Here is a 15,083-nt window from a genome sequence, read left to right as displayed (position 1 = left end):
TACAAATGTTTCTACATACTTTGAAGTCATTATATCCAAATATTCTCCTGCACACGCCACAAGCAGGTTCCAGTTCCAGCTCCCTGAATACTTATTAAAATACCTATAAAGATACTTATTTTAAAATCACTAATGCTTCTCATGGTTTAAATTCTTTTTTTTTTTTTCTAAAGCATTAAAATGTATAAGCACTCAGGTGAGCAAGGACCAAAACAACAACCTTCGCTCATGTGGAAGTGGGCAAACTACCAGGCTACAGAGTCACTCATTTAATCCATGCATAATTAATTCCTTTAACAGTTTCAACAGAAAGAAGAGGCAACAGAAGGGTAAAAGCAGGGGCATATGTGCATAGTTAAAAGATCTCGCTCTCCTAGGTATATAGCACATTTAGATCCAAGTAAAAGCTCTGTTCCTCAGGAAAGCCTGAATGAGAAAACACTCTGTGGCACATAAGATCTTGGACTGCCACAAAGACTCCCAAAGGCTGTCGTAGAGAGATGAGAGGCCAAGGAGGAGAGCAGCAGAGGTTTGCTCTCTAGGCATGCTGTAACTGCCTGAATCTTGCTTTGAGGGCTCTATTCAGTTTCTATTGGGTTTGTTTGCTTGTTTTGGTGAGGATTTTGTTGTGTTTTTTTTTTTTTTTTTTTTTTTTTAAAAAGAACCCAGGAAGGCAACAGGTGCCATTCTCACTTCTGCACAGCCCTACCCACCTACCCAGCCATCTCCCATCCGCAGCTGGCTCGGCACGTGCCATCACACGCTGCACCTCGCAGGCACCCAGCCCCAGCAGGCTGCTGTGGGCAGGCCAGGCAACACCAGGGTACCAGCGGGTGTTCTTCAGGTTTGAATAGGCTCTTCAATTGATCTTTGTGGACACTATGTATTTTCTGCTGTCCTGATGGAAACAAGCACTCAAGATCTCATCTTGAGGGAAACTGGTTCTCTCCCACCATTACTGAACTGGTAATACTCTATTAAACTCATGCAGATCCTTCCACAAAGGACAAACTGAAAGCAGGGGCTGCTGCTGGGTTTATTAAACCCCCAGCTGTAGCAGGAAGACTGTATTAGAGACCTGGCATTAGAGACCAGGATAAATAGTAAAGCTTAGGCAGAGAACAATTTTATGACCTTTGCCTGTAACCTCCCATTTCCAATCTGGTCGCACTAAACCTGGCCTTTAATCTTACTTCACAAATATTTATATCTTTATTAAACTTTTAAATCTGTCAGTTCTCATGGGGGCAAGTGCCAGCTGTTCTAGCAAGGGCTGTTCTCCCCCAGCCCAAGGCAGCTGCTGCTCATTCCCTACCACCTCCCTGGCCAGAAGCCCTGCCAGCAGCCTGACTTCCCGAGGCTCTCACCTGCATACCGATGGCAGCAGGGGTGCAGCGCTAGCCTTCTCCACCTACTTTCAGTCCTCATCCCTATCCAGAGCTTCATTATACTTAAGAGGTCATTCAGAGCATGTAAAAAAGACCATTTGTTTGCTCCGTTATCTAATACCCAGTGCCACCTACAGCTAGAAAGAATGTAAGTTCTGGCAGAGATTTATGAAGGAAAACTAAATTTCACCAGATACAGCACTCTTGTGGGGAAGCTGAGCTTCTTGCTCTATTTATGGTTCTGACCATGACTACTCCAAATCACATTTCAGCACAGAAAACACACATACTAGAACATTTGGATGCGTTTTCTTTTGCATGGGTGTATAGGTAACAGTCACCTCACAGTTCTGCCATTGCCAAACCTGTCCCAAAGGGCAAACATTTTGCCTGAGCAAAAACTTGGTCTGAAGCTAATAGAATTTAGGCATATGGTACACTGAAGTAAAGTCAGATTTCTATATAGAGTGTAGAGGGAACTTAAATTAAGCTGCTGCTTAAATACCTTGCTAAATCAGGATCTAAAGCATAGCTGTGGTCCCAGAAAGAGTTAAGTCAAACGTGTCCAGCACTCATTCATCGTACAAGTAATTTGATTTCAATTAATTGTCAGTGCTAACTGTAGTTGGTATCATACAATTCTGGGAAGTGATGCTGACTTATAAAAACAGTAGTAAGTAGTCAATGCCTAATATTTCCAGAAGCATTAAGATTAATCGATTTATTATGTAAGTGTTAAAGCTTCTATATTTCAGTTTCTTCTAACTTTATTGGAGAAGCTATTAAAGACAGTGTCTCAAAGAATGAAAGTGCCAGAAGTAATAGTATCATTTTTAATAAAGTTTCTTATTTTGATTTACAGTTGACAGAAGCTACTATTCTATTATGCCAAAAAGCTTCTGCCTACCTGCCTAAGACCTGACATTTCTCAGAAGAAACACCAAATCTTACAGAACACTTGGAGCATTGCATTTTCTTATTAATCAGAAGAGTGAACTGATCCGCTCCATTATTAAAGATAATTTTAGACTATTTCCCGTGTCACAAACCTAACTTTTAAAAATTTAAATGAAGAGAGCTCTTTGGTTGCAAATTACACTGTATAACTCCCACAATACTGCTTTCATTTATCTAGAAAAATACCGTACAATCACTATTTCCTATCTTCTTCTATGTCACACTTGAGTTGTTCCTCCACAAATACAAGCCAGGCTGAATACCACTTTTGCCTAGAAGAGCCAAGATTAAAAACAAAGAAAACCACCAAAAAGCCCCCAGAGCTATAGTAACTAGACAACCAAACACAGATTCTTAGGCAACCGAGTTCATGAATCCCTGGGAAGCTCCCTGACCGCAATACTTAACAGCCACCTGCCTACCCTCCATCACATTTGTTTGCATCCAGCAACACGTTTGAGCACAAACTCCTACAGAGGAATTAAAGAAACTCCCTTAAGCTTCTGTCAGGCCTGCCTAGCCTGCAGGTCTAAAGAAATTCTTTGGTCAGCCATGGCTGAGCATTGGCTCCTCTCTTTCGGTGTACAATCTGCTGCAAGTGCTTCATCCTCTGCTTCCTCAAGTGCTGAGACAGCAGAGGAAAGCTCTCCTTGAATGCAAACAGAGCAGTTATTGGAATCTTGTTGGTCCCCACAGCAATACAGACATACAACTCCACGTGTGACAGCTCTTCAAGACAACTTTTAACTTTAGATAGACCTGTGAACCATTAGGTTGGTGAAACTTTCTCTCCCCAGTATATCTGGGGCATATACTGTTATGCATCACAGAAGCAGGTGCACCTTACTAATGGCAGCTATGCACAATATAATGTGTTGTGAAACATAACTTCAGGAGTACAATTAAAGAATGACAGATTTGGGCACTTAGTGCTTCACTTGTCAAACCACCAGCAAGATAAAAGTGCCATAGGCAATGAAAACAAAAATGTTTTAGGTCACAAAAGCAACTTCTAACCTTGACATTCAAACACCTTCAAATTTGATTTTTATTATGGGACATCAAACCCAATTTATTTAAAGCATCCTTATGTTTACACCTTCAGTTCAGTTTCACAAAAAAAGGGTACAATTGGTTAAACTAGGCTTTGAATGATGTTAAAGACAACGGAAGACCCGCAGCACACTCTTAATCCCCTTTCCATGATGACAGAACTACAAAATACTGTGAGCTACCACACCATGACTCAGGGACTATTTTAGCCAGAATTAACCCAAAATGCATTCCTATTTGTGAGTGTTTATGGTGCTGTTACAGCTGGGAGCCAGTACTGTTACCCATTTTGTGTTCCAACAGTACTATTGCATTGCCATTCTTGGGAACAGGCTACTCCGTTCCTCTTTTTAAGCCCTACCTCATTCTTTTGTGACTCAGCAGAAGAAAGGATCACTGGGCCCAGGGTGCAGTTCACAACAGCTGGCTGTCGTGGATACATCCCCCTCCAGGGAACACAGCAAGGGAGATAAAACAAAAGAGTGACAAGAAGAGATGCAGAGGGAGCAAGTGGGCACCTGAGGTTTCCCAAATTGACTCTTCTGGGGAAAGTAGCAGGCTCTTTTTTTTTTTTTTATATATACATCAACATTTCCCATGTGGTCTGTATAGTACCCTTTATTCTAAGCCTCACAGCAGGACTGCTTTCCCCAAGGCATGATAAAACCATGACAAGATTCTTCTGCCAACTGTGCAGCATTTTTATATGAGGACCAGAAGATGGATACAGGGAACCGAACACACCAACACCACTTTGGTGTCCACACTAGCGCATTTTTGTTTTTTCCAGAAGTAAATATATTATAGGTACACTTTATTTTCGTAATTCCTTAAATTCTGCCTCCCGCTGTATTTATTCTTTAAAGTTTAAGTTATATTTTTGTATAGGTTGGTGTTAATGTTTTATAAAGGTCAAGTTATAGTGGTCTCCCCACTGTTTCATTGTAGGAGCTGAGAGCTGGCACTGTAATTAAAATTCCAGCTAAATAAAGTCTGCAGGAGTCCTACTTGTAACCAAGCAATTTGGTTTTCTAGCAAAGCAGAGCGCATTTCATGTTGCCAGTAGCTCACCACCACACAAGGAAAGGTAAACAAAACTCACGTGCCTGAATGCATTTACACAAATATTGTTTCTTATCAGTACGGTTAGTAGAGAATATAAATATAATCTAATTATGGAACTAATATAAATAAAATTAAAATAACAAGTGTACCCATTTTCTACAACCTACTTTTCAGTATTTTGGCAAAAATTGCAAGACAGGACAGCTCGGCCTATACACAAACCTAGGTCTAGCCAAAACGTTTAAACCACCAGTGATAAGGGAATACAAGAGATTTGCAATTTGCCCTTCAGTGTAATAAACCTGAATCCCTGGCTGCAGAATGGTCCCATGCATCAATTAGATTATCATTTATTTCAGCCTAACCTGCATTTAAATTCTAGTACTTGCTAGGAAGTGTTTCACAAGTGTCAAAGATATACCCGTGCTGGCTACTTTGTTTCTCTTTTGCTGTTAGCTACCTGCAAGCTGCTCCAGTATTGCCTCCGTTTTGCTGCTTTCTTTAAAGACCCCTCAGTTCTGCTTCAGCTCTCTCCACAGCTGAGAGAGAAGGGTGCACTGATTTTTTTCTTCTTTAAGGAAAGGAAATAAATCAAAGCTTGTATTGAAAGTGGAGCTCCTGTCTAAAAAGCAACATTCCTGATTGCTGTAATAATCATCTTTTAGGCCTTCCCAGGGCTCCCAATTTTATTTTCACCTTGTTTAAAAAAAAAAAAAAAAAAAAAAAAATCTTTGGTAAGGGAATTTCAGACTTTTGTTAATGATAATCCCTTTCAGGCAGGCTTTCTTTAGCCAATTTCTTATTTCAACAAATCCTACCACTCACCAGGATTGATATTTTTTCATGGATTAAAAAAAAACAAAACACCACAATACAAACATTTTAGTTAATACTCACATCACAGAACATGACATGCATTTCACTATCTACAGCTTCACTTGCCTGCCCAAGAAGCAGCGGTAGGTACAAGGCATACAAATGGCCAGGGCTTTAAGAATCAATCCATAAAAAGTTACTTTTTCTTTCCCTTCTCTAGAGGAAAGAGTTCAGGTGGATGAGCTGAACTGAGGCATAGGACAAAAATCAGGAACACTAGCCTCCAGCTAGAAAAAAAGCACTCAATCTAATACATTTCTGAAAGACTTCATGAGTTTACTGCCAGTGTTACTTATTCTCAAAGGCAGACTGAGAGATCACATGCCATAAGAAAGCTATGTAAGAAGGAGATGCGCCCATTAAAGCTGACAATAGCTGATGCATACAGACAGATTGCTCTGTCCAGGAAAGACTGCTTTAAATAAGCAAGGGGAAAAGAAAAACTGCAAGTTGAAGCATGAGCATAATTACATTAGAAAAGTTATAATTTGATTTGGATTAGCAGAGAGAAATCCTAAAAGCTAAGATTTAATTGTAAACTACATCTACAATTATTTTCAAGAATACTTGCATGCTTTAAGATATCATTAACTTCAATGAGATTCTATGTTTAAAGAAAGATTTAACCTCACATACTCCCATTAATTCTTGCTAAATGTCCACACTGCACTTTGAAATGTAATGGAAAAGGTTAGCTAGCCATGATTCTTTTGAATAGTGCTTTCCTAAGATCCTCAAATTAAAAGTTCTGTCAGAAATGCAGACTGTGAAAATACAAAGCTATGTACTACAGAAATGCATTAACATCTCAGCATGTAGTAATTTGTGTTGCATCTGTTTGTCAGATACGAACAACAGCTTCCTCCTGACAAGACTGGACCGATGCTGCAGCCTCTTCAGCATGACCCCAGCTCTAAACGATAACCAGAAGTCACATGCCCCCACCCCTCATTTCCTCAGGAAAATAACCCTGTTAAATTTTGTCAACCATAACCAATTAGTGTCAGACTATTTACTTGCTGAGTTTGTCCAATGCCAAGCTACCTAACATTTTCCTAAAAGACAGATTTTGGCCTTCCAACATGTTTACATACCTGCAGAGAACGAGGCTGCTGCTTGGTCTGCATTGTTAATCAGTTAGGGAGTAATAGTTTAGTTAATCTGATTTTTGTTTTGGAACTGGCAACTGGAAATGAACAGAGAACTCTTCCACTGAAGCACCTGGGGACATTATTAATACAAGGTTTGCACTGCACTGAGCAAGAGACCCATCCTGCTAATGCTGAGCAGTTGGTCATTGATTTAGACTATTAGAAAAACAGCTGGCGTGCTTCAGCCAACCAGAGCCTACACGCATTTCAAAAAAGTATTCTCTGTGAAACATTATGGCTCTTGGAAAGTCTCCAGAAACAAATCAAGTCTCAGACCAAGTAATCTGCTACTTTTACCTTCCTAAACCCAGACCAACCTATTAACAGAACATTTACTGCCACTGCAAAGATCCTCCCTGACTTTTTTTTTTTTTTTTTTAAACCAGGATGGCACGGCTTTTCTCAAAAAAACAGACAAGATACTTTGAGCTTAGATCTTCATTTCCTCCAACTTGGAATTCTATTGTCAAGAGGAGGTTTCACCAACACCTATGGCTTTCCTTCCACTATTCTACCAGGGCTGACTACATCCTTAAGAGATTTGGACTTAGCCCTAAAGATGTTTTTCAGAGATGAAATAATTCTTTCTTATTGTTCAGTCTGATGTTCTTTTTAATTAAATGTATATGCATAGAAACCAAATGGTCTATTTTAAACTCATTTCCCCTCAGGTCCTGTCAATAAGCTGACATGTACTGTTTGGAAGGCAACTGCCTGACCACCTTGCACTCAACAAGAATTTTTTCCTGTTTTGTTTTGCTTTAATCCCATGGGAAAACAGTTTATATGATTATTTGATACCCCGTTACATTGCAACATCAATCTGCATATATCTATTCAGAGACACATCTGAGCTGTTTTATGTTACTTCATCACAATACATATTTATAATACATACACAGACAACTTTCTCCCTCTAAGAAAGAGGCATCAAACTTCAATTAAAAAGCAATGCCTTGGGTATTTAAGTGCAAAAGGATCTTCCCTTTGAAGATTCTCTTCACGCTGTCTCCATGAACATGTTGTAGAGTTGCCAAACTCCCACTTTAAAGATTATTTCCAGTTTTGCAACTATTTTGCATACCCCCAGATATTTCCTGGAGTTTTGGTAACATGAGTTTGGATTCCTACAGCCATTTAAATGGGAATGGTGTGATTAAGAGACATTCCTAATGTCTGCCTTCAAATCCTGATCAATATTTCTGTCCTCACGGCATAACAGAGTCCCAGATGTCTGGTCTTAATCACATATCCAAGTGTCAGAACTGAAGCTCTGGTATTCAAGTTCTACACATGGGTATGTGCACATTAAGATATATTTGAGAGTATAAAAAGCCTTCTGCTATCTGGGTAGAAAAAGTTGACAGACACGTTTCCATAAAACCTGCTACCACATGCCCAACACAGGAACCAAGTCGTTTTTCAACATTTTCTAAAGTATCTTTCTTACCATAGCGAGTGATTTATGTGAAATGAAAGTAATTTCAAGATGTTTGTAGAATTCAAAATGTGTTAAAGACTTCTTTATTTTGAAAAACCACAACTACATTTCAACACAGATGCACTACAGATATGTACACCTGAACAGGTGAAAAAACCCTAGTTATCTAGCTATTACCCAAAAGCCTAGAATTTTCCCTGCAAGTGATTACTATGCTGAAAAATATCTTGCCTCACTTGAACATGTTCCTTTGCATGCTACAACTATCGCCGATAGTCCCAATTACCTAAAACCTGCAATATTCAGCATGAGGAGTTAACATTGGCATATAAACCTCATGTTAAAACTCCATAGAGGGTTTGGCATATTACAGTATGTTGAATTAGGCTGCCACGTTGGCTCTAAACAAGCCACAGAAAGCGAAGCAGGAGGAGGCAAATCAAGTGTGATAACACACACTGTATGGATCAGAGTAAACAAGAGAGTAACAGCAGCAATATTGATAGCATGAAAGAGTCACAGAGAGGCCACCGGTACAATCAAATGGTACGGTAAACTGTGGGAAGAGCAGATGTGATAAATCACAAGTCTCACATGGCATCATCTGAGAAGCAACAGGAAATGTTTTGGTGGGAGTGTGATTGGCCTTGCCATCCATGGACACATATGATACTGCAGTAGTAGGAATGGTCTGCTCTGATCTTTCCACAGGCATTGAACAAAGGAAATCTTGTCTAGCAAAGCTGTAGCCTCTGACAACAGAAGAACTGCCTTTAAGCATTAATGATAAGCAGACTAATATATTTCCCATCATATGAGTAAACAAAGATTTTCGATATGCTTGAATAGAAAAGTCTTTGTTAAAATCCACAGAATAAAAAAAGTACCCAAATGCAGACAGAAAAAGCCCTGATCTTGAAGCAGCTCAAGCTCTGAAACATGCAATCTATCACGTAAGAGACAGAAGAGGTCAGCCATTAATTAACATCCAAATTAAAGCTTTTCAAGTAAGGGTCAAAACTTCCTTTGTTTTGACATTTAAATCACTGGCAATGTATTCCCCAGTTTAGTATGCACAACACATCACCCAACGCCTTTATGTTAATTGCCTCAATTTTTCAAGTGCACTGTTTGATTCATTGTCAATTAAAAATACCCCCAAAAGCCAAGACCCATGTATGTTAAGTATAAACATGATTAATGTAACACAATTACATTTCCACGTTTGATGAGTCTGATTAGGAACTTTCTGTCAGGCTGGCATGACAGAGCATTGTCACCACCAGTGACCCGTCAGCCTTGCCAAAGACAAGCGTGCTGCTGGGGAAGAATTTCATGGCCACAAATATTTCAGAAAGGTGTAAAACCTGTAATTAAATGCTGTCAATTACCGCCTTATCAAGAATGTAGCAATCTTTATGATCTTCTCTATTGATTGCAGAAGATGGTCCTAGGTCTAAACTAAAAAGAGCTATAAGGAAAAAAATCCAGTAACGTCATTGCTTGTTAAAGCAGTAATTGCATGGACAGAGCTTCTAGTACTTCCAGAAAGTGACTCTATGAATCCTCTCCCATGACATCAAGGGAACATCTGGCTTAAGAAAACTGCACTCAGGGAGAACAATTTGGCAGACCACAAGTAGGAGAGCAATACCTTATTTTATTTGTGGTCATAGAAAACACAAGTTATAAGGAGTTAAGGGGCTCTGATAAGGAAAAAAAGACAAAATTAGAAAAAATAAATTATAAAATTAGGAAAATAAAATGGTCCAAGTCTGGAGGTTGCTGTTAAGTGAGATGCAATGGTAAATCGAGGAAAAAAAAAGCAGTTCAGCCTGAACACAATAAGATAAAAGCTAAGAAATAGCAACAGAATTCCAGTGAAAAAAATGTGAAGGAGGGTATGCATACACCACTGGACTGATGGAATTGTTGTGGCCAGCCTTTAAGTAGGCTTTGATAAGAATTGTTACAAGTCAGAATAAGTAATAAGATAAAATTCTGTACCCTCAGTTTTTGCTTCTCTTTCTTCTTCCCGTCACTAAGTCTAAAATGTAATTAACATTTCTGTATTTAGAAGTAATAAATACATAAGAACCAGCCATAACCTATATTTAATTACAAGGCAGATACTAGCGATGAAACGTACAGTAGGCCCTTGTTTAAATTGAAAAATAAAAAAAGAGACTGTTTTATTGCACTTCAGAAAAGAATTAAGGAGCTCCTTGGCTTATCAAGGACTGCAAAAGCAATCACTGCTATAGATCTGCTTTGCATATTCGCTCTATTAATTTACACAGCCCCGGTAAGCCTCGCATTGCAATGCAACTGCTAAATTACACCGCTCTTGGGTAATGGGTATGAAAAGATGCAAGAGCATGCAAAGAGTATTCACACAGACAATTAAAAATATCAATTCTGTTGACAGCTAAAATGAAGAAACTGTGCAGAGGTTTAATGCTGCTGCATGAAGGACATACTGTTTATGAGTGATTGAATTAACTAGAATCATGCATCGACAGTCTGCCTTTGTCAAACATTACATATTAGGCCAATTTAGCGTCTGCTTATTAAAATAATTTAATTCCGAAGATTGTTTCTAAATCTCCTCCTGCTCTTCCCTGCTCCTCACATTAATGATGGCGTCTTAATTATTGTGCTATTTTCACACCACTGCAATTTACTGGGTCACCATAAAGGAGCCCAGTCAATTTTGGCTTAACCAGCTCATCCTTTATGTGTTTGGGAGGGCAAGTAGGACAGCACGAGACCTGGCCAGGCACACTACAGCCTCAAAGTTCAGAAGCAGCCAAAGAATACAACAAATGTTATTTTTATTGAATTTAGCACTAACTTGTTAACATAGCTTTTCTTTACATAGGTCTTCAACATTGCATGCTTATTAAAACTATTATAACTTCCTATATTTTATGAATTTTTACTTTTAACCATGCAAGAATGTGTTCATCAACTCTTTAAAAGAAGAATTTAAAAGAAAATTTCTTAAAGAAATTAGAAGTTTGAAATCTTTCTTCTAAACTGAAGAATAATCTTACATTTCTGTGAACAACATGAACTTATGATCTAAACTTCCCCTGAAAACGCAACTCAGACTAAGTAACTTATCAAAATGCTGAGACTAAAAGGTTTGTTTTAGCACCCATTAAGGGCCGAATGACTTAAGAGAGTCATTTCATTAGACTCTGGCAACTAATTCTGACATTTCATTTTGAAAAGTTAATGCTATTTTAGAACAAGCATACACCTTCATTCAAACATGCATAACAGTGAAAATAGATCAATATGTAGTAATAATATCTAGAAGGAACTAAGATGGGAAATGCGTGCATTTAATAAGTAATATTGCTTTGCATTTCTTGGTTTCACCAAACCATCACTATGTATCACACTGTAGGATCTAGATATTGTGTGTAGATGCCAAGAACTACTGTCTCATGCTGCATATCTGGAAGAATTCCTGGTTCAACAGAAAGCAACCAAGCATGAGAAAGAAACTATTAGCAATATATATATCACATTTAAAAATGCTGGTGTGTTTGGAAGTTATGAAAATGGCAGCACTTAATATCTTTTCAAGTCTCCAAAATCATTGATGATTGGATAAGGTACTACCTTAGTTTCACAGTCTTGAAGTCCCAAAGCCACAGAACTGAAAGAACAAGCTGAACACTTGCTCACTAAAGGATTTGAATGAACCAACATCAGGACTGAAAGACAGGTAAATCTCCTTCAGTTTAATGCTTTGAGTATACACTACCAGACTGGATTTTATAATGGGATACCTGGTCATTGGAAATATTACTGAATATCCCACTTGTACAACACACGTAGTAGCAGTTTGCTACCACTGATTATCACAAGCTTCATCCAGCCTCCTCTGAATTTCATGTAAAGACTTGGACTTGCACCAGCTTTGAATGAACTTCTGGGATATAAGCTTCTAAATCTGAGTTGCAGAGGTGAATTAATAGTGAAATGGGGATAGGCAAGCCCTGATTTCCAAGATTATAGGAAAGACTATAAAAAATTCAGAATAAATTTACTTTTTAGAAGTGGATGATTTTAAGTTTTCACACTATTCATATTGTCATAAATGATTATATATAGTATTTTTGCCATCTCTAATACGCGGAACAGAGTAAAGTCTGTAGAGATATAGGATTAATGCAGGGGAACCCAGACAGAATAATGGCAATACTCAAAATCATATGTACAAAAAAAAAAAGCTTTCTGACAGATCGCAGGAGCGATATGAATATATAAACAATTCTGATTTTTGCACAATAGTAATATATGAAAATAACATACGGTTCAGGACTGGCTGGTCCTCTGTGAATTCAAATGGCTGTTCAATATAGAAAACCTTTTGCTGGAATCCAGGGACACATTCTAAATCTTCTGCACGTGCAAGCAGCAGAACCTGAAGGGAGAAAAAAGAGGAAATGGACTTTTAACATCCACTCGTTCATCCATCACAGCGGCTTCTGGGAATGATACTGGGTTTAGGCTCAGTGCTCATAAAACAAAGCATTGGGCTCCATGCTCATAAACCAAAAAAATCCATCACCTCACACTTCCCCTTCAAATCTTGCTAAACAATTTTTTATGTAAGGTTTTGCTTTTATATATGTGGGCTGGCATGGAAGTTACAAAATAGTAGCTTTCAAGGTTAAGTTCAGTTCAGATTATCAATAAAGGATATTACAGTCTTTGTGAAAACATAGGATGTACCATTGCTCCTAAAATCACAGGTGAATACAGCTGGGCTTAAATATATGCTTCAATTAAGCACTTAAATTGATTTTAAATAATTGATAAATAGGGTCTGCAAACCTAGTTTCAGAAGGCTCATCACCAAGTTACAGAAGACATTTTTATTCAAGGGTTACATTTCACATGACAGAAGTTTCCTTTAAAACAAACAAACAAACAAAAAAAACCAACAAAAAAAAGAGAAAACTTCTTCGCTAACAAATGTAAACTATTGCCTTTTTCCTCTCCTCTCCAAGACACAGTTCCACCATTTTCCCTGTAATCAAAAGCTTGTTTACGCCAAGGGAAGACCGAAAAATAAATTTGTGCATCATAGTAGAGGTGGATCTGAAGGTTAAAGTTGAATACAGTTTGGGTCACTGTTAGTACATGGTCAAAGTTCCCTGTCACCACAGGAACACCTTAGCAAAGGATGAAGCTTAAAAGCAAAATAAAATTGGTTGGAAATAGGTACAATCCTAATCTCAGTCTCTGAAGGTTTGTGTTCTGTCCCTGAACAGAGACAAAATCCTGAAAGACTATTTTTCCAGGCAGCTTTTAAAGGAGATCATGGGGGTAAAAGTGTCCAAGACAGAAGCAGCAATAAAAAAAAATTACTAAAAAGTTTAAAAGGTTAAAGACAGAGGCAAAAGGAGACAAGGTCAAGACTAGGAAAAGCTAAATCTATATTTTTCAACCTATACATCTGTAACTGCATTTTCAAGAGTACTTTCTGCCTCAAAACCTCCAAAGTTGTTTTTCAAAATCTGACTTTCAGCTGGCATACAGACTACTCTGATCTCAAACTTATTTCGACCAATCTGCTGCTTATTGGACAGCTGAACAAAAAATCAAGGAGGGCACACATAGTGACCAAGAAGAACATGGTCAAGCAAACACAGTGGTTCTGAATGACATTTGCTGTAAAATTCAAGTGGCCCTGCACAAATGGGTCTATTTACTGTAGACATGCTCAACACGCGATTACAGTTTTGCAATTAAAGCTCTCCAGCTGTAACGTGAGGACAATTTCTCCCTACTACCACACAGGGGAATGCTGAAGCCTCCTTTCTCCTTCACCAGCTCAGATGACAAACTGCATTCTCTCATCTCCCAACCCAATAGCAGCATCTCACGTATTTCTCCACCACATTAGCATTTAGGCATGCTGATCCTGATCCTAGAGAGATGTCCTGCAAAATTTTAACATCTGCATGTTTCCCTCAACCACCACTCATAGCCCATTCACTAAATCAGAGCAATATATTATCTGCTCTCTTCCTTCATGCACTTCACACTCGCTATAAGTTTTATGTGATCCCATTTATAAAAACCAAAGGCAGCAACACCCCACCTGGTCTGCATTAGTTGTTCTTGTTGAAACCAACTGCTGGATCATTTGTTTCATGTCACTGACACTTGCTATAAAAGCTTGGCTAGAAGTGTTAGCAGACTGTGAGAAACAGCCAGAATATTTCATTACAATTAAGCTGATGGTAGTCAAATGCAGCAGATGGATGCCTTCGCCTTCCATCCTGACCTGCTCTATGTTTGTCCCTTCAAAAGATTAACCAAGAAAGGAGAGAAAGACTTAAAGTAATACATCAAACAAGGTGCAATACACTTGACTACTATTTACTTCTATATATCCACATAACTGCTGCCTTTCTTACAAGGGCTTAAAAACACAATGCCTAATCCCTTAATTATTGACATTGATACGTTGATTTTATTGGAGATTCTGGACTCAATAGGGGTTGAGAATTAGACATGTCCCCTTTGGTCTTCCAGTATGAGACATCTGCAAATGTGAACTGACATATTCAAAGCCTGCCCTCAAAATTGTGCATAAAACTTGATTACTAATTCTAAAAAAATAAAAAAAAGGAATAACCTAGTATATACTTAAATGGCCACAAGCACAGAAAGACATGTATGCATATTCTGCACACATTTTCTGTGTGCACAGGTGCATTTTTAAAGTACCTGTCTTTCTGAGTCATGGCATTACTGAATGAATACGCATAAAAATGCAATCACAGCAGAAGGAAAATTGTTCAGATCTCAAGATGCAAGCAGCAACTGAAGCAAAGTCATATAACAAAACCACACCAGAGAAATAGCCCAAGCAATATATGTTGAAATTTAACTACAAACAACTCTTCTCCTAAAGGATTAACAAAACAAGAAAGAGGCAAACCATGTTCTCTCCCAGCTATTGGCATCTTAAAGTTGAAGCTCTTGTCTTACAGAGCTATAAATAAAAAGCCTGCTTCGGACACCGTCAATGTCAGTACTTAGAGAAGGGAGTATGTCTACTTTATCAGATTTGTGACAGTGTAAGCCAACTTTGAAATCTGGGCAATCTAAATAGGTCAT

General features: G+C 38.4%; 1 protein-coding gene across 1 annotated transcript in view; it reads right to left on the bottom strand.

The window, feature by feature from the left end:
• Positions 1-15,083, bottom strand: part of CDH13 (cadherin 13) — a 583,915-nt gene that overhangs the window by 387,147 nt on the left and 181,685 nt on the right. The window contains exons 2-3 of the mRNA XM_035902601.1: positions 13,409-13,543; positions 12,261-12,399 (exon numbers count right to left, since the gene is read on the bottom strand). Of these exons, the coding sequence (XP_035758494.1) occupies positions 12,261-12,399; positions 13,409-13,543 (274 nt within the window). The remainder of the gene's footprint in view (positions 1-12,260; positions 12,400-13,408; positions 13,544-15,083) is intronic.

Source organism: Egretta garzetta, unplaced genomic scaffold (genome assembly GCF_000687185.1).
Source record: "Egretta garzetta isolate BGI_Z169 unplaced genomic scaffold, ASM68718v1 scaffold39, whole genome shotgun sequence".
In the NCBI taxonomy this organism is placed as follows: domain Eukaryota; kingdom Metazoa; phylum Chordata; class Aves; order Pelecaniformes; family Ardeidae; genus Egretta; species Egretta garzetta.
This window is presented reverse-complemented; position numbering and strand designations above follow the sequence as displayed.